This window comes from Pseudopipra pipra, chromosome 1 (genome assembly GCF_036250125.1).
Source record: "Pseudopipra pipra isolate bDixPip1 chromosome 1, bDixPip1.hap1, whole genome shotgun sequence".
Taxonomy (NCBI): Eukaryota; Metazoa; Chordata; class Aves; order Passeriformes; family Pipridae; genus Pseudopipra; species Pseudopipra pipra.
The window spans coordinates 134,098,376-134,117,932 of NC_087549.1; the positions used below are offsets into that span (position 1 = coordinate 134,098,376).

At 40.0% G+C, this 19,557-nt stretch overlaps 3 protein-coding genes across 12 annotated transcripts in view; 2 read left to right on the top strand and 1 right to left on the bottom strand.

The window, feature by feature from the left end:
• Nucleotides 1–10,680, top strand: part of OLAH (oleoyl-ACP hydrolase) — a 26,643-nt gene extending 15,963 nt beyond the window's left edge. For 2 of the 8 annotated variants that reach the window (XM_064678726.1, XM_064678716.1), the window contains exons 3-8: nt 2,891–3,029; nt 4,659–4,797; nt 5,390–5,489; nt 6,484–6,659; nt 7,569–7,654; nt 7,867–10,680. In XM_064678726.1, coding sequence (XP_064534796.1) covers nt 2,891–3,029; nt 4,659–4,797; nt 5,390–5,489; nt 6,484–6,659; nt 7,569–7,654; nt 7,867–8,000 — 774 coding nt within the window. In that variant the 3' untranslated portion in view covers nt 8,001–10,680. Of the gene's footprint in view, nt 1–34; nt 1,192–2,890; nt 3,030–4,658; nt 4,798–5,389; nt 5,490–6,483; nt 6,660–6,988; nt 7,693–7,866 lie in introns of those variants that run through there. The other 6 variants (XM_064678768.1, XM_064678733.1, XM_064678758.1 and 3 more) reach the window with 6 other exon arrangements.
• On the bottom strand, nt 8,358–15,557 carry ACBD7 (acyl-CoA binding domain containing 7). The gene is made up of 4 exons (XM_064678819.1): nt 15,200–15,557; nt 8,883–9,000; nt 8,717–8,779; nt 8,358–8,632 (listed from the first exon to the last, which is right to left on the bottom strand). Exons 1-4 carry the CDS (start codon nt 15,209–15,211, stop codon nt 8,559–8,561), a joined length of 267 nt encoding a protein of 88 aa, XP_064534889.1. The 5' UTR covers nt 15,212–15,557; the 3' UTR covers nt 8,358–8,558.
• A 1,109-nt stretch (nt 15,558–16,666) lies between these two features.
• On the top strand, nt 16,667–19,462 carry RPP38 (ribonuclease P/MRP subunit p38). 3 transcript variants are annotated; one of them, XM_064678802.1, is made up of 2 exons: nt 16,667–16,886; nt 18,415–19,462. In XM_064678802.1, the coding sequence occupies exon 2, from the start codon at nt 18,442–18,444 to the stop codon at nt 19,291–19,293; it is 852 nt and encodes a 283-aa protein (XP_064534872.1). In that variant the 5' UTR covers nt 16,667–16,886; nt 18,415–18,441; the 3' UTR covers nt 19,294–19,462. The 3 variants fall into 3 exon arrangements, with proteins under 3 accessions (XP_064534872.1, XP_064534861.1, XP_064534880.1); XM_064678791.1 differs by having other exon boundaries at nt 16,806–16,896; nt 18,421–19,462; XM_064678810.1 differs by lacking the exon at nt 16,667–16,886 and adding an exon at nt 17,022–17,289.
• Nucleotides 19,463–19,557: the final 95 nt, after the last annotated feature.

Consider the following 19,557-nt stretch of genomic DNA (forward strand, 5'->3'; position numbering starts at 1 on the left):
AGATATGATGAAGAGAAATGTTTAAGAATAGTGTGAAGCCACAAAGTAGTCCAGCCTACATGTCCAAGTTAAGCATCAGAACCCATTTTGGCACTCAGGTTCCTTAGTTTTTATCACTGTTTGTGAATATTTTTATTTTATTGTCACTGATACTCTTGGTAGAGTAACATTAAAAAGAAAAAGGTGGGGAGGAAGCCAATCTTCTTAGTATTACAAATGCAGTTACAAAATGTTTTTAGGTTACTGATAGCATCTGGTCACCAGGAGCATAACGTGGTAGCTCACATGAAATCAGGATATGTAACCACAGTGTGTAGTTCATGAAATGCTATGTCTTTCAGCTTGCAGAAATTGCAACTGGCCTAATAACCAAATGCAATGTTAAAACATTGCAGGTGATGGTCTCCTACATGAGCATTTTCAGAACCCTATAAAACTCTGCAGCCGAGGTGTGAGTGCTGTACTTCTGGATACAGTTCTTAAAAAAGGCAGGCTTTTCTGTCAGCGAGGTTGTGGGCCTCCATGTATTGAAAGTGCTACAACTTCTGTCACGGGCATGCCAACCTGTGTGTTTTAAATCACTGGGATTAATGAGGTGTGCCTTCCTTATTTTTCTGCCAAATTGTGTGTGTCACATCTAACACGTGATGTTTCTGCCTTCCGGCATGCTGTGTGCCTCGGTCCTGCCCTTTTTGGGTGCAAGCTCCTCCCCTGGAATCTCGAAAAGACTTAAAAGCAGATGGTTGTGCAGCTTCTTGCTGTGCACGGCAGAGAAGGGGATCCACCCTCGGGCTGTCATTTCCTGGCACTGGTGGTCTTCCCAACTGTTCAGGTATTTGTATCTAAAATAAGCTGGATGGTGATGGGGTAAATCTGTATGAGTATAAAGTGGGAAAGTTTCTCAGTGACTGGGGATGTATCTTTTAATAATCTAAGGACTTTGACTAACTGTGCTTCTTTATCATGCTTGACATTTTTATATTGCCTTTGGAATAGTTTGAGAAGAGATTCTTCTTTTGCTATTTGACTGTCAAGTTAAAACAATGGCTTCAGAAATGTTTGAGGTTTTGTGCCTTTTTGTGGAAGAAGTGACTGTGTAAATGGAACTAACTGTACTGAAGCTCAATGAATCCTTCAGAGGAATTATGTCTTCTGCAGCACTGGTTCCACTATCCTTCAGCTACTTTTAAGGTCACATTGTCTGTCCCGTGATTTTTGATACACTTTTTTTTCTTTTGCTTGCTCCTCTTATTGTTTCTTTGAAGAGATTCTCAACAAATGTTGACAAACTTTTCAGTTTAAACACATGGAAATCAAGCAACTGCCACAGCAACATTTGCATCCATTTTCTTCTGCCTTGCTTATGTTATGTAGTTTTAAGGTCTGAATTGCTGCTTATTCTGATCTGGTTGCATTTCTGAAACTTTCTGTAGAGAGAAAAAAGACCGTGTAGGCACATGTGTATTTTATGGTGAATCAGCCTTTGCACATACTAAGCTGCCTTCAAGGCAAGAGATAACACCCTTAATGATTTGCAGCATTCCAGAAATGGAATTTTGCTACTTGTTATCCCCTAATTACTATTTTTTTCAATCTTTTTAAGAAGAACATGGGAGTTTATCCTAATGGTTACATTTTATAAAAATTATTTATCAGTATATTTCTAATGAATTTATCTCCACCAGGTATTTCTGTCGCACATGCTGTTCCCAGGTTCTTTCAACAGAACATGAAAATTGGGAAAGAAGTATAGAAATGGTTGAGAATTGCTTTTTTCTTCAGACAGTAAAGACAGTATCTGATGTTAGAGACAATGAACTTGGCATCTTCAATGCTATTCTTCCTTCTTGGGAAGAAGGAAGGAGTACTTATAAATCTTGCTTCAGCTGTTACTTTTATGAGTCACTAAATGAAAATACTAAAGCTGCTGTGATAAAGCTGAATGTGGCTCTGGTCACTCTACCATCTTAAAAGAAAATAACAAAACTAGTAGTCCAGAGATGGGCAGTGATGATGGTCATTAGTGCCATATGAGGAATACCTAAGCAAGCCAGGTCTTTTCATTCAGGAAGAAGAGCTGATGGAGGGCAGAGATGGTATGACAGAAAACCTTAAAACTGCTCAGTGGCAAACCCTGAGGGATGCACTATTCACTCTCTTTACTATTCTACCCTGTGTCCATCAAATGAATTTGTAGAAGTCAGATTAAAAACAAAAAAGGACATCACTCTTTATGCATCAGATAGTAGAGCTGTGCAACTCATTGCAAGAGGATGTTGTAGATGTTCACAGGAATTTAAGGGGAAACTGGAAAAATACATGAAAGAGTATTTATAGAATCATAGAATCAATCAGGTTGGAAAAGACCTCTGAGATCATCAAGTCCAACCCTTGATCCAACACCAGAACACGGGAAACATTCATAGATGTTTCCTGTATATAAAGAAACTACATCCTGCTGTTCCCTAGACATCTATTTTACCACTGTGGTAGAGAGAATATTGAACTAGGTGGTCCTTATATTTTATAGGTCTTTATATAGACCTTATATTTTTGTGTATATTCTAAAAGCCTATTTTTTTAAATGGTCATCCTGAAATATCGTATCAATCTGTTTTGCTGCTTGTAATGTTTGTTGTGGTTAGTGACTGAGAAAAAATTAACCAAGGGTATTGCTCAATACTATTCCACCATCGTTTGTAAAAGCAGAACTGGTTTACACTGTTGCAGGAAGATTACCTCATATCTAACAAATTGTTGTAACACAAGCAGTTCTGATGACAGAAAATATTGCAGGCCGTTGTTTCAATTTAGATTTAATTCAATCTAATTTTCCTATACCTGAAGAGTCTTGTTCTAGAATGAAATGTTATTTCCTTGTTTGTTTTAGTTTTTAGGAATGGAGAAACTGATGGTTTGTGTGCACAAAAGGCAAAATGCTCTCTGTAGGCTGATTTGCTTTCCGTGGGCTGGAGGTGGAACTTCTCTTCTTGCTCAGTGGGGCAAACAGTTAAGCAACTCAATTGAAGGTTTGTCATTTTTGTAGTTAAAGCACAAGTCTGAAATACACAGTAACCCAATTTTCTGAATGGAATATAATATTCTTGAGATAACTGGAATCTTTATCCAATGGGTCTTCTCTGGAAAGGATGGAACTAGCATTCATTAGGAACTAGCATTTCCATCAGGGTGCATTTTCTGTACCACCTTGCATGAAATTATATTTGACTAGGTTTAAAGGTTATATATCCTCAGAGCTAAGTTCCACAAGACTATAGTATGGTTGACTGCTTCAGAAACTATTGGTATGATTCACAAACACAATACACTGCATACTGCTAATATGCCAGGGTAACGGTGAAGATACGAGAACCATTTTTAATGTTGAGAGGCTGCACGGAGAATCTGTTATCCATTGTTTGCACTTCTTGTTTCCAAACTGAAGTTCAAACTATGAATTTATAACAGTGAAATGACATTAAGTTAAACTACAAAGTATTTCTCATTGCTCTCAAGCTGTATCAGCGCTAAAAAAGATCCATTGCTTGAACTATTTGAAGAGGAACAAAGGCCATTTTACAGACCTTCCACAAAGAAAAAATAATTTTATATTTACGAGCATTGCCATTGCAGTTGTACCAGTCCTCTAAATGCTCATATGCTTTCTGGTAAGCAGTTGCACAAGTCACATTAAATTTTTAAATTTTCCTTGAAATGGAAAAAAAAAAAAAAAGAAAGAAAGAAATAAAAGAGGTTTTTTCCGCTGGAATTACTTCCAACAAAGTTACTAAGAAAACAGCCTAGGAGCAACTGCAGACACAGATTAATAAAATCAGGGTGTAGCATGGTTTCTCAGAGATGGTTTCTGCAGAAAGAAAGTACAGAAGATGCAGACATTTCTGTACTGCTAGTATCATATTAGGTAGTGGTTTATTCTGTCTATTCTAAAATACTTTGTGTCTGACCCATTACTTCCACATGAGTTCAGCAGTATGCATTATATCAAGGAGAGTTCAGAAAATCGACATTTTTTTCTGATCTATTGATTCCTTACTTTCACTAAACAGCGAGAGGAAAATCCCCAATTTTGAAAGGAATATAATAAAAGTATGTAAAATGTCCTTCCAGATAAATATAAGTAAATATAAATGTCAATCAATTTGTACTATGATTACACATTTTACTATGTGTAATGCTCAAGAGCCAACAAAGAAGAAAACAGGGATTGTGCAATGCTAATATAGTTAAACTTTATAATGCTGCCCTTGGAAGGGTGTATTTCACACACCCCTTAACTTACTATTATTGAAATGAGTGAATTTGTGGTTGTTATTAAGCTAATAGTAATAAAGTTGCTTTCAAACCTCAGCTGTAATCAAGACCTTGTGGATTCTGAGCCAAGGCACTTAACAATCAGATCAACTGGAGAATAAATCAGATCAATTTGTGAGTAAAGGAAGGAATGGAAACCTAATCTCTCATATGATTAAAACAGAGTAGTAGCAATAACAAATACATGGTATCAACTGTAAGAAGGATTAATTTAAATAATCTGTATATTCTGCATAATAATTAAAAAACTGAATTAAAATTATTTTACTCTATCTGTTTGAAATAACTATAATCCTTTTCTCTCACTTTCTCCACCTCTTCTGCAGTGTTCTGTGTAAGGTATCCTGGAAGAGAAACTCGTCTTAATGAGCCTTTTGCAAAAGACATGACAAGCATGGTTAATGAAGTTACAAGTGTTTTGTTAAAAGACCTTCAAGAAAAACCATTTGCTTTTTTTGGTCACAGGTAAAAATATATACATTTTTAGATACCTTGGTGAAGGAGCTTCTATCTCTGAACTCATTGAGTAGACAGTTACTTGTTTTTATATGCAAAAATTTTAGGAAAATACGCTTGTGCAAAGATCTTTTGTCAAGTCATCCTAAAACATGCTGTTGCTCTAAAAGACTGGTTATTTATTTATTGCTTCAGGCACAACATCTGAATATACTGTGTTTCTGATAAATTATAATTTATTATGGCATTTATTTTTAATATTTGTGTCAGTTCTTGATCTATATGAATGCAGGGGGTGAACCATTCGTGAAACACAGATTTTGAAGATTGCTTAGTCCAAAATATTCAAAATAACTGTTCTTATTGCAAATTAAGGAGACTACTAAAAGAAAGATTAAGAAAAGGTTTGATTTGTAAAACTAGACTGTGTAGGAATACACTTCATGTCAATTAATGAATATCATTATAATTTATATGTCATATATGGCTTCAGTAACTGTTCAAGATATCCAGTTAGCACTGAAATTCGAACTATGTTTAAATTTTCCAGGTTCTATGTATGTTTTTGCTTACTTTGCTTTAATTTCTCTTTTCACTACAGTTTTGGAGCTTACCTGAGTTTTGCAGTGGCACTACATTTGAAAGAAAAGTATGGACTAGAGCCGGTCCATCTTTTCGTGTCAGGGGCACATGCCCCAAATGTAAGTTGCAGAATCATTAACAATATGAAACAAAACAGTACATTAGCTATCAAGAGTAAAAATAACTTTTGACAGTATGGCATGAGAATTACTTTTAATACAAAATGAGCATTGCTTCAGAATCTATGGAGAAAAGTTTTTTCTTAGAGGAAATTAAATATGAGGTGGATGCAGAACTTTGCACTACACGATATTCACTGCTGCTAGCTGACCTTAGCCTCAGGAGAACAATCTCCTTGAGCTAATGATACCTTTTTTGAATACTGTGTTATTTACTATGGCCTTTGGCTTAAAATTAAAAAAGTAATCAAACCAAAATACTAAGTGGCTCTCTCTTCTCTGTAACATGTGAAATAACTGTCTTAACCTAGTCTTTCATAAACCGCCTGCATCAGCCTTCAGTACATTTGTCCATTTATTTCTTTCCCTCATTCTTTGTTGGATTTTGAATCAGTTTCTTCTCAGGTTCTGCTGTTTCTGCTAGTCTTTCTCAGGAAAACAGCAGTGAAGTGGCTTTTTCCCAGTCCTCCTGTCCTTAGTCAGCATTTGCTATTTCCGTTCTTCTCTTTCTGGGGCTTCTTAGCAATCCTTAGTATGAGCTAGTGATTCATGGAAGCAATTGTTATTCCTGCAAATTTCCATAGTCAGTTGGTCTCTTCAGTCCTACATTAGTCAGGTTTATGTCCACTGCTAGGCTTTTCTTTCTCTTAAACAGATTATTTTATTAGGTGCATTTCAATAGTAAGAGTCAAACTTGAACAAAATTGAATTAATGGTTATTTGTCTGTGGAAGTTTCAGACCTGGAAGATACTTGGCTCAGTCATAATTTACTAACCCTTTTCAAGAAGTGTTCTCTTTGGATGTTAAATTAATCAGCCATTGTATTTTGGAGATGAAGAATTATTGTACTTTTTACTAAAATGATTTTTAATGAAAAGATAAGTTAAAGTATATTATATACAACACCTCATTTGTTTTATCTGGTACTGACAGTCTGAAGCAATTCTTCCATTCAAAAGCATTTCTGTATCTGATGCAAAAGATGAAGACGTTATTGAATATCTACAAACTGTAGGAGGAACTCCTTCTGCGCTTCTGCATAACGAAGACGTCAGGAAAAATCTGCTGCTTACTTTTAAAGAAGACTTTAGAGTGTTACAGACATTTTCGTAAGTTTTACAATTTTGTATTACATTTGTATTTTACATTTTTACTTCTGTCTGATCATGTCAGGTTTTTTTCTTTCTTCATATTTTGTTCTCATTTCTGTTATAAAAAGATTATGAAACAGTAAACAGTTCTCTCCTTTGTGTGTTTTTCTATTTGTTTTCTAGTATTTAAGCCCTAGATGAAAACACTGCTTACTGTATCAATCACTGCAGCAGCAAACTGTTACTGCAGTAGTGAACGTGTCATGGTAGAATTACAGTTATACTGAGGATCCACAGTTAACAGCCACTAAAAGGGAATATTCTCTCATCTTTTATTGTTTTCTGAGGCTACTAATCTCAGCTGATCATGCTTCAGGATCACTGCATTCAGCCTGCTGATCCAAGATCCCCTAATCTAACCAGAAGCAAAGAGTCCCTGTGTTCTTGGCACCTTGAGAGCAACCAGCTTCTTCTGTCCTAACTGCTGTCCCCACTGGATGTTACACAACAGCCAACGTGGCTGAGTTGTTAAGGTTTCTCACCTTGGCAAAGACAACGATACTCTTGGATGTGGGACCCATTTTGGTCTTAGGAACCTGACACTGAAAGGCCCTGAAACATTAGAACTTGAATATAAGCAGGTAACATGATTGTTTATGGTAGGTGAGAATTTTTATTGCAGGCTGAAGCTCTTTCTCTCCCCTAACTATCAGGTCATTCTTTCTTTACAATTTTAGACCTAATTGCAGTAGGGCAAGGAGCTAAGAACCTTCCAGATGTGGTAATTTCTTCTGATGTTCTGCATAATCTAATTCCTGAAGTTTGTTAGATTTTGGACGAGAATGAAAAAGTTATTTTGTATGTGGAAGCAAATTCCAAATATGGGTATCATATTGAATGTTTTAGGACTACTTTTTATGTTCACAGTTTTGAGAAGGCAGAAATGGATATCCCCTTCTCTTGTGATATTACCTGCTTTAATGGGGGTGATGATAAACCATATGATTTACAAGGTACTTTTCTTAAATGGTTTTCCTCTTATACTTACACATTTTCCTGTTGAACTGCATCTTCTAGAGTCTTTTATCTCCTTCTTAAATGAAACAAACCAACAGAGCAGTCTCAATGTTGATATAAGATTTAAAATAATTGTTAAATAATAATTTTGAAATAGTTATGTACAATTGTCACAATCGTTGACATTTTTCTGACATATCTTTTTCAGGTTGGCAAGAACTAACAAGTGGAGATACATCCTTTTATGAGCTTCCTGGAGGTCACTTTTATCTGCTAGAACCCTCTAATGAAATTTTCTTGACAAAACACATAACAAGATGCATAGAAAATGCTGGTCTATGACTATTTCCCTCAATTTTAATAGCAGAAGGTGTAATATTAGTCCACAGCACTTCATAAGTCATTATTTCTGCATGCAGTTATGCCTGAGTTGTTCTGTTCGTCCTCTGTAATCCTTTAAAAGGGGGAGTTTCCTGGGTTTTTCTGAAAATAAACATTGGCTTTGTCTTAAAAAAACAGGTTTCATCTTTTCCCTCTTCTCATCTTGCATGTGCACAAACTCTTCACTTCATTCCATAACCTCATTTGAAAAAAACGACAGCTATGTTATTTTACTTCTAGAGCTTCTGTTTGCCTGCTTCTGTAAAAATGCTAAATATAATTTAATACCCACAAAAATCCACAATTCTTACAGAAAGCTTAATTTATTAGGTTCAAATTTATTTAGAATAAGATACAATCTAAAAATAGAGTATGTATATAAATACCCTTTACAGTCAGCTTATGCTTAAAAGATATTAGTCAGACTACACAGTAAGGAGTTAGTATTGCAGTGTTCTCAACAGAGTTAGTTCATTAGCTACTGAAGAGTTAATTATTAGTGGGAATTACTTGAATATTCTAGATCCCATATTTTTCTACCATTGCTTTTGCTTTAGAGATATAGGCATTCATGGCATCCTCCTTTGATAAACCTGTAAAGGAAAGTAGGAATCATTATCTTTCCTCATTTGTCCTCTAAACATGACTACATGATGTAAATTTAATTGGTTAAACACCTTTTTTCAGGTTCCATGCCTCCCATTTGGCTTTGCCTTTCAAATCTAGCATTCCTGGACATTCTGCCAAAATAAATGCATACATTTGATTATCATGCCAATTTACATAACATCAGCTTGATTTCATCAAGGTATGGGAGTAAATGTGAAGCATATGTAGGAATACCAATATTAATATCTCCAACGGTAGCCTGTTTGTAGAATCCATATAGTTCCTTCAGTTCTTCATCAGTTGGTCTTGTTTTTAATTTTTTTACATCTTCTGCAGCACCATCAAAGTCAGCCTGATGAAAGAACAGAAAGTGTTGGCTTTCCTCTCAAGGGGCGTGCTTAAAACATGAGGCACAGGGCACACAGTAGTATCATTACATATTCTCAATCACTCGCTTGGGTTTAGTGGTAAGTCGAGGTGTTTATCCATGAAAGAAGCTTAATGAAACTGTACATCATTAGAAGAGGAACTAGGATTACATAGCTGATAGGGTCTGTACTTCTAATATAAATAGTTTTACATCTAAACACTTGGAACCATTACAGACTGTGTAGTGTCAGAATAGCTACAGATATATTCATGCAGGCAGCCTCCACATTTTATGTAGTGCGTGTCTTTCACAGTCACACTGTGGGTATGAAGGTGTTCATTGAACTTTACACCCCAGCAGTAATCTCTGCTTCCATAGTGTTGATTCGAGTGGTGGAGCTTGAAAACCCTCTGAGGGGCACTGCCCACTTCACCCTTCATTTCCACAGCTCTGCTGACAGCAGAGTAGGTGATCAACAGCTGGCACAGAGACACCTCATGGGGATGAGCAGTGCTACTGCCAGGACCACCTTCCACACCCAGCTCTCAAACACAGTGGAGCACAAGAGTGCACTGTAAATGTACTCCTTTCATCATCATGCATCACACATTCACATCAACTTGAGGCCATATAGTAAGTCTTGGGCTAGACTTTGGCATTCTGTCTCATGCTCAGGACATTTCAGAGAGATAGATTTCATACAGTGACCACTGACCCATCAGGTCACTGCACTACTCCAACACAAAAAGGTATAGGTACTTTCATATGCTATATGCTGGTTTCAATAATTAGTTTAGCTTTTAAGTTGGATCTGCATTTGCAGAAGCACACTATATCCTGCAAGATGTGCTATGGCACACACACACACACACACACACACACACACATATATATAAAATGTAAAAAAAAATCTTAAAACTTGGGTCTTAAAATCAGCAACATATTCAACATTGGTTTCAGCATGTATGCTGTGGCTCTGTTTAAATCACTGAGATCCTAGCATTACCTCAGAAGTCTGTACTGTGCTTCTTTAGACCACCTTTTCCCTTAGTTATAGGAAAGACTTTTTTTTTTTTTTTTAAATAAGAAAACCTAATGCACGTTTGTCTCCTTAACTGATGCCTTTCTCCTTGGCAACCGACTGCTGCGTGGACCAGGTGATAGAAATAAGCAAGTATGAATGAGAGCTGGACTCACTATAGCATTCTTTATTTAAACAGAGAAAAAGTACAAGAGAAAGGCTATTTCTGGTTTTAAATCTAAGAATAAAAAATTGGAAATAATTTAATTAGAGAGTGATGCTCATGGATCTTTCTTCACGGAAAGGCCCCTTCATGGAATCATGAAACTATGTATTCATTGATGTAAGGAGACATCAGCTGGTGGCTGCATTAAGGCAGGAGTAGCAGGTAAAATAGGGTAAGGGCAGGTAGCTGAGTGCACTGCAGCTTCCTGCACAGAAAACTGGCCACTCTCCTACTAAATGAGTCACCTCTGTCTCCTGAGATGGAATTCACTTATTTTTTTTTTAAATTTTGGTATGGAAATTTAGTTTGGCTAGTGAGGTTCCCCAGACACAAACTTCTGAGGAATTTCTAATTTTTTTGCAAAATTTTCAACTGCCATTTGAAACCCACCAAGGGAAAGCACAAGTCTCCTAAGTCTCCTAACACCAGAGTTATGACAAGGAGCAGCAGGCAGAGAGGTACATTTAAAAGGGATGTTTTTGAAAAATCATGATGTATGATTAAAAAGGTGTTCTAGCAAAGGAATGCTCCCTGCAAAACAGCAATTAAAAATAAATCTTGAATCTTCTTTAAACTGCAGCTATGAATTCACAGAACATTACACGGGAAGGGTTCATGATGATAATACATATCTCTAGCTGTCAGTTTGTAGCACCCTTAAAAATGCGGTGGAAGGAAAGGACAAAAATCCTGCAGCAATGAGGATGCTTTTTAACAAATAATCTTCCAACTCAGTGAGAACCAGTGTTTGCATAACTGACAAGCAGGAGCCTCTGGGAGATTCCCACCAAGGCCTCCCAGAACCAAATGCCCAGTAGTGGAGGCAGGAATACAGAGAACAGCTGGTGTGTTAGAACTGATAAAGACTGTTTTAAGAAATGCTGCTGTTCTATTTTGAATGCAACAATCCTTCTGAGAATTAGCAAGATTCCAAGTGCAATTTGTCTGTTGAAAACTCTGAAACTTGGTCATTCTATACAGTATACTATTTGGCAGAGCTTCTGGAATAAATTCTACACCAAATTACTTCCAAATTATATTCTTAAATCTAAAATTTTGTAGACTGAAAACATGTAACTAGTTATGCAGTTTGTTCCTGTTTTAATAAAAATAATTCTCAATATTACTAGAATGCAACTATACCACAGAATCACTGAAAAACATGAAGCTTTAAGTCCAACTTTTTGTGGCTGATTTCTTTCAAGAAGTAAACACTGGATTTTTTTTTTTTAACCAACTGAGTATTTGGGAGCACTGCAAGACAATTACCAAAAGGCTCAGGATACGTTTTTATGTTTTGTACATATGTTATATATAATTTAGATAAACAAAAATCGTGTGCCCTAGACTACATATAAAAGCTGAATCAATAATGTTGAAATGACCTTACAGCATTCGCTTCTCAGCTTTTTTTTTTTTTGTAATATTAATATTTGCTTTCATGAAAGCCTTGCAATCTTTATTTTTCATCTTATGCTGTATTGTCTCTTGTTCTCCTTCTGCAGAGTAACTGTACCTGGAATTCCTACAACTACCTGAAATACTTCAGCAAGCTCAGATGTTAAGCTCATTTTTAATTTTTCACCAAAAATTGACAAGGGCCATAGAAAGTAAGTTACACTTTCCTTCCTCTCAAAAGCAAAATCAGAAATGTGACCCCACATGTTTGAGGCCAGCAAGTCACAACAACACAGGGAGAGAATTTGGGGTTTGGGGCAAAAGTGCCCTGCCCTGTGCCTTAGGCACAGTGTGGGTGCCTTCAGCCTGGGAGCAGGGATGGGACATCTCTATAAACAGAATAGGAGTCTGAACTCCATACCTGTGAGATTGCTCGTATGACTCTTTATTTCACTATGTTCCGTGACAAACAGGTGGCTTATCCCTCCATGGAAATAAGCCTGTTCCACTTTGTGTTTATCTCAGGGCAGAAGCAAGGACATAGGCACATACTGCAGAGGAACTCACATGCTCTGAATTTACATCCCAGCCTCCCCCTGAGTCACTCCGGTCATGCCACGCTGCTGCACAGTGTTTCAGACACTGCAGCATTAGGATATGAAGGAGTTCTGTACTCAGGTAGCAAGACTGTAGTCTAATTACAGAAAAATACGTCCTTCTATGCACTAACAACAGTATGACAATAAATGTGACGACTCACCACACTTCAGATTGAATATTTCATCTTAAGTCAAATACCAGTAATGTGACATTCTTGGCTGTACCTATCACTGACTCCTCATCGCAGACATCTCTTAATATTATCCAGACACATGCAAACAAAAGCAGCATTCATGGTCTTTAACTGTAAGATTAAGAAGTGGTATCAGTAATAAAACATAACTGGGTTGCCACACGTTATTTAAAGTTTAAATAAGTTACTACTGCACGGGAGCCTCTGGCAACATTGACATACAAGGACCATTCAAGTCAGTGGAAATCTTCCACATGTCTTGAATTGTTTTCTGATCCAAACTTCCATCCTGGCTTTGGCTGGGATAGAGTTCATTTTTCTTCCTAGTAGCTGGTACAGTGCTGTGTTTTGGATTTGGTACGAGAATAGTGCTGATAACACACTGATGTTTTGGTTGTTGCTGGGCAGTGCTTACACTGAGCCGAGGACTTTCAGTGTCTCATGCTCTGACAGTGAGGAGGGGCACAAGAAGCTGGGGAGGAGCAGAGTCAGGACAGCTGACCCAAACTGGCCAAAGGGATATTCCAAACCACAGAACATCATGGCCAGTATATAAACTGGGGGCATTGGCCAGGAGGGGCTGACTGCAGCTCAGAGATGGGCTTGGCACTGATCAGCGGGTGGTGAGCAATTGTGTTGTGCATCCCTTGTTTCTCTTGGGTTTTATTGTGCATGCTCTCTCTCTTATTACTATTAACGAATTTTATATGTTATATATAAATTAGCTTTAATTGCTGAACTATTCTTATCTCAACCCACGAGTTCCTACTTTTTTTTTCCCCCTGATTCTCCTCCCCATCCCATGGTGGGGGAAAGGGTAGCAAGTGGCTGCATGGTCCTTATTTGCTAGCTGGAGTTAAACCACAACTTCAGAGTAAGAATGAACCAGAAGCACTGTTAGATTATACAAGACAAAAGATAAAAAAAAAATAAATTAAGGAACCCATCAAGTTAATAACCTTATCTTCACATAGGTTTATTCTATATGCATCAATAGGCAAGTATGACAAGATACTGTTTAAAAATATGCAAACGCATATCTTGCAGAGCAAGAAAAATGCAGAAATGAAATATAAATACTAAACATTTCTTTTTTCATCCCCCTCTAACCAATTGTTGTGCACAGACTGTTGCTTAGAATTTGCCTGCATACACAACATGCTTATGAGCAGCCTATAAAAATATAATTTCCTTTTAATCATGTGCCAATGAAATTCCCTTTCACTCCTCAAATTAAAAGCATAAAAATATCTACAGAAAAACATACACACATGTACTAGGGATAAATGCACAAATTATCAGATTATTATCACATACTCCCTTTTTGCAAAGGAAAAAACATTCTTCATTCTTCATGCAGAATATTTTAACAGTCTGCAAAACTTATAAATATTTTAAGCCTCCCTAATGAAACATTATTGTTGTCCTCATTCCCATATAGCTTGATTCAATAAATTTTTATCAATATGGATGCTGGCTGTCAACCAAACCAATGTGGACAGAAAACCTCTATGTCTCATACAGAATACGTAAAGACATTGCAGTATTTCAACCATTGATTTTTATGTGAAAGTGTAACTGCATACCACAATGGAACAGCGTATCATACTGCACTCAGCTCTTTCTAACTGTGATTTATGGCTCATTGCTTAATCGTAAGGATAATAAATTCATTTTATAGAGTAAACTCAAGGCAGAATAAAACAAATATAATTTTGGTAATCGTTAATTAAACAAAGGTGGTGTTATGTTTGGGATTTGGCAGTTCTGACCCACTGAAGAAATAGTTTTCTTCTTCTTAGCTGTAACACACCACAATGAAACCTCTGTTCTATTCAACATAATTGCAGCTCAGAAGAAAATTGCTGAGCTACTGGCAATGCACTCCCTGCATCTAGGTCAGAGCATTGTGTTGTCCACTCTTTGCAAACTAACCAATCTGAGAGAGACATTATTATGAGACCGGGATAAAAGGGCTTGCAAATCTTAAAGTGAAAGGGATAATAGGAAAGCCTAACAAAGAAAAACAGCCTAATCCATCACGGCATGGGTAAGACAAGGGAAGTATTCATAGTTTCTCGAAAATGTAGGAGGCTAAACGCCAGCAATGAAGATAATTTCCCCAAGAACTATTTAAAGCCCTACTCAGAGAGAAGAAAGAAGGAAGCTCTCTCTAGCCAGAAGGTAGGAAGTAGAAGCTTTCCTACAACAACACAAGCCCATCAAAATGTAACAAAGATGCACACAATCTAAAAAAAATACACATAACTCACTTAAAAATTATTCATGCTTCCCAAATGCACATATACCACTGCCTCAGTGTTAGAAGTTTCCCTCCTCATTTTAGAGCTCTAAGTAACTAGCTAGATCCTAAAAACATAAGTATTTACCTGCCTTTCAATGCCTAACTCAGTCCTGGCAAACTCAAATGCAGACGCCAAGAAAAATAATTCACGCATTCTCTAAACAGGTAAGGCTCCTAAAAATTATATGACCTATGAATTGTACAAAATAACCAGCATGTTTCTCACCCTCCACTTCCACTTGTAGGAAAGTAATGCATTATTTAACTCCAAGGGTTTAGGCAAATTTCCCTCGCTGCAAGGTAACCTCGATTTTGCAGTACTAATCCTTATGCTGCAGAAATACCGCAGTCTCCGACACGGCATTGCACAGATAGACAGTGCATCCCTTGCCTCTCCTCTCCTCGCGTCTCTGTGTCACCAGATGCAGAACTGCTTACCTGGAGAGTCATGATGCTGCGAGGATGGATGCCCAGGGAGCGGCCTCGTTCCTTCCGCGGCGGGGACGCGGCGCCTCTGCCTGAGGGCTCCCGCGGCGCGGGCGCGGTGGCGCTGGGATGGTCCCAGTGACCTCAGCTCCCGGCTGAGGCACGACACGGGCTCGCTCCCAATGCGCCTCCCGGGCCCTGCCGGCACAGCTGAGCGGCTGCGAACCCCAGGGAAGGGGCGGTGGGGGCAGTGAGCACTAAGCCCACAGTCGTTTCCTCAGAAAGCCTGAGCTCGTTTCCATACCACTGAGGATTAGGTCACCAGGCTTGGAGAGCAGCGATACAGCAGGATTCTCAAGCCATTTGTTTGAAGAAGAAATTTCTTGAGTGACTTGAACGGCAGCCAGCCCGGTTATTGCTGCTGGTCCCTCTGGTGCAGCCCCTGCCCGTGCCCACGCCCAGCCCGGCCTGGAACCTCGCATTGTCCAGCTGCAACTCTGGAAAACCTGCAGGTCATCCCGGGGATAGATACCTCACACAAGCAGCTACACACAGAAGGTACCTTGTGAACGCTGGGTTTTAATTTGTTCTACTAAATACAGAATAAAAAGAATATTAATTGATAAACTAGCCTACCACTGTAACCACTGAAGGAAAAAAAATTCCATCCCTGCTTATCCCATCCATTAATAAATTATTTATATTCACACCTCTTTACATTTATGTTCATCATTCCCTGAGCATAGTTTGATCACAATACTGTGTTTCTGCGTGTTTTTAACCCACTAACTTCCATAAAACCGTGAAAATGAGTGTTTTCTCTCAGAGCAAGTCCACGTTAAATTAAGCCAGGATTTAACAAGAGAAAAAAACACGTAAATTTCAGTAAATACAAGATTTTAAATAAATTTGAAAACAACTCTGAAGCGCCGAAGCCCTTATTCCTGCTGGGGAAGCTCTGCTCTTTCAGGCCCAGAGGCTGCGTGTAACCAGACCGTGCAGTAAGGTGAATGTAGAAACTGAATGTGTGTGTCAAGATTTGTTAATGGCTCGGGGCAGACTGTGAGAAACATTGAACGTAACCAGTCCTTACCTGTCATCTTAGTTACAGAATGTAATGTACGTGCGCAGTATGTTGCATTATTGCACTGCAGCGAGGTTGCTGTGAAGTCCCTACGAAGTACCCGGTGACTTGGCCACGATGCCGCCAGCTCACATATGATAGCAAATCTGCTATCGCCTATGCGCCCATTATCGGGAGCGTTCAAAACGCGGGAGCGCCAGCGCTAAACCTGGGGTGAGACCCGCCAGGCGCAGGTTCCCGGCACCAGCGATTCAGTGCTGCCTTCCACCAACGCAACGCGCTGTTTCTCCATGTGGCACCGACCGCAGCCCGGGCACCGGCACCGTTAGATGCGGTGCTATCCAGCGGTCTCCGTTGCCCGCCCGCTCAGCCGCCCCCGCCGGGACCGGGACCCGGCGCCTCCGCGCTGCACCCGCCTCCCGCGGGGCATTTTTCGGCCGCTCGAGCGCCCCCCCTCTCTGCGGCTGCCGCGCTGCTCCTCCTCAGCTCGCTCCGGCTGAGGCCCCGGGGCGGGAGGAGGCGGCGCGGGGGCGGGGACACGGGCGGAGCGGGGCCGAGCTGCGGCGGCGGCGGTGGCGGGGTGTGCGCGGAGCGGGCCCGGGCGGAGCGGCCGAGGTAGGGCGGGCTCCGCGCGGGCGGGCGCGGGGCATTGCGGGCCGGGCCCCGCGGGCGGGCAGCGGACGCACCTTCCCGCGGCCGCAGCGTTTGCGCGGGGCCCGGCCCGGCCCGCAGGCGCTCGGCGGGCGGGCGGCGGCCCGGGGAGCGGGTGCTCGGTCCCGGCGGCGGGGCCGAGGGGGCGGCGGGAGCCCCCGCCCCAGGGACTCGCCGCCGCCTGCAGCGCGTCCTACCGGGCCGTGCTCTGACCCGCGCTTCTCTCTGTAGGGAGCAGGCGGCGCCCGCGGAGCGGAAGGGGCTGGAGGGGGTTCCTGGCGGAGGTGAACGTGGGCGGCGCTTCTCCTGTTCTCCCTTCCGCAGGAAGCGAGGAGGTCGTGAGAGCGGCGCGAGGAGGAGAAGCCCGGTGTTTGTAGTTTTTATCTTATCCCTGCACGCTTGTTTTCCTCAGCAGTACCCATTTTGGAAAGAAAACTGTAATCTTTCAGCTGGGAAATCCCTCATGTCTTGCTTCTTTCTCATACACGAGACTGTTGCTTACTTTGCTTGATATCCCCTGTAAAAAGTCATTGGAGCATCCCCAATTAAAAGCTTTTAGAAGATATAACCTAGAGCTAATTTTTTTAAGTTGCCATAAGCTTCCCTTTCTAACTCGGTCGCATTTTAGGTTTCTAGTGGTCGTTTCCATTCTTTAGTTGTTTCCACTTTTTGGTTGTTGCCACTATGATGATTAGCAAAAGGCATTAGATAACTGCATGAATGATGGCTCCATAAAGGACTAATAGGGTAAGCTGTCAGATCTTCTTACATCCCAGATGCAACCATTCTGTGTGTTTGGGAGCTGAGGAGAATGGCAGCCTGTCCTTCCCTAACAGTTTCTGTTGTTCCTGCTGCTGGAGACACAGCAGGGCTGGATGGGCCTTTGCTGGGGTGGCCCAGGGCATTTCATAGGGTTCACAGCATAAATTAATAAGAGTCTGAGGCAGATCTCTATCATGCCTTCCAAATGCAGAAAAACACAAAGGCATGGAGTAAAGACTGAAAAGACAAATTTCTAAAAATCTTAAATAAATTTAGGGACTTGGAGCTTGTGTCATGTTGTGATTCAGCTTTTTTTTTTTCTCACATGCATGGGGGACAATGCAGCTGTGCAACAGCAAAAATGTCGTGGTCTTTCAACCCATGACTCTGGGGTGGGGTTGTTTGATTGTGGGTTTTTTGTGTTTTTTTTACATCTGTAATACCTCCAGCTGCTTTTGTTCAGCTTCTGAAGGGTTTCATCACTGCTGTTGCCTTGCTGTCCAGTCTAGTTTTTTTATTATTTATAAACAAAAAAAAGCAACACAGCATCTGCCTTCTGGAAGTTGTGGGAAGGATTAGCACTGAGCACTGTGAAGAAGGTGATAGTTGCCAATATCACTTTGACATAGGATATTTGACATTTCTTTTCTGCATTCCCAAAAGAGGCTTGTGGTAGTGATGTTCTCAGCAAACAGTACAGTACGTCGACTAATGTTTCTTTCTTCCCTAGGGTGACAAAACACAGAAGAACCTCAGGATGTCTGTAATTCAGCAAGGGACGGCAACACTTCGTAAAGCAAAGAAAATCACTGTAAAAACATGTCTAGATAACCCCTTTGTTTTTCAGTGGAAAACTATAGATGGAAAAGATATGCATTTTATACTACAGACCTTAGAAGAAAGGATTAAACATGTTGGACTTAAAAAGATTGAGAGTCCAAGAAGGAAAAAACGTTCCCTTACAAAAAAACAAATGGAAAGAAAGTGCGATGCTAGCACCAACGAACTCCCTAAAGAGGAGGAAACAGAAAGCCATCAACAAAAACCAGGGTGGACTGACATAAGTATCAGAAGACAGCTTGCTATTGGAGTTAATGAAGTTACAAAAGCATTGGAAAGAAATGAACTGCTTCTCTTGCTGGTGTGCAAGTCTGCAAAGCCTGCCATGATCACATCGCATCTCATTGAGCTGAGCGCAAGTCGAGCCACACCCGCAGGCCAAGTGCCCCGGCTCAGTGAAACAGTCGCGCCACTTCTTGGCTTAACATCCATTTTAGCACTAGGCTTCAAAAAGCAGTCTGATAAATTTACTGAAACAATAGAAGCAATAATTCCAAAGATACCAGCACTGGAAGTGCCGTGGTTTCAGTACAGAACTGAAGAATCTGTGGCTTGTGCAGATACAGATTCTTCAGAAAATGAGGAACCCGATGAGCTTGCAGAGGCACTGGGGGATGAGCTCACAAGCCAGAAGCGGAAGCGTACAGAAAGCAATCAGCCTGATCTTTCAAATGTAATTTTGCAGCCTTTGAAAATCAAGAAACTTGTCCCAAATCCCAATAAGATAAAGAAACCACCTCGCAAAAAGAAAAAAGCTTTTTCAGCATAACTGATTGTAGTTTGGTTCTATTAAACTGATTTTTTACATGCAGAATGGAGCACAGTCCTAACTGAACAATCTTTTTAGGCTTTACAGTGTAAAGCTTTTCAATACAAGGTGAATTTTATGTTCCATTCGGTTGAGGTACTTTCTGCTTTAATAAAGAATATTGCTCAGACTTAAGTGTCAGTCTGTACCTGGAGGTAAGTATTTCATTTGTAGTTGGAGATCAGAGAGTTAAAGTTGGCAATGAACATAGCAAAGTAATTTTAA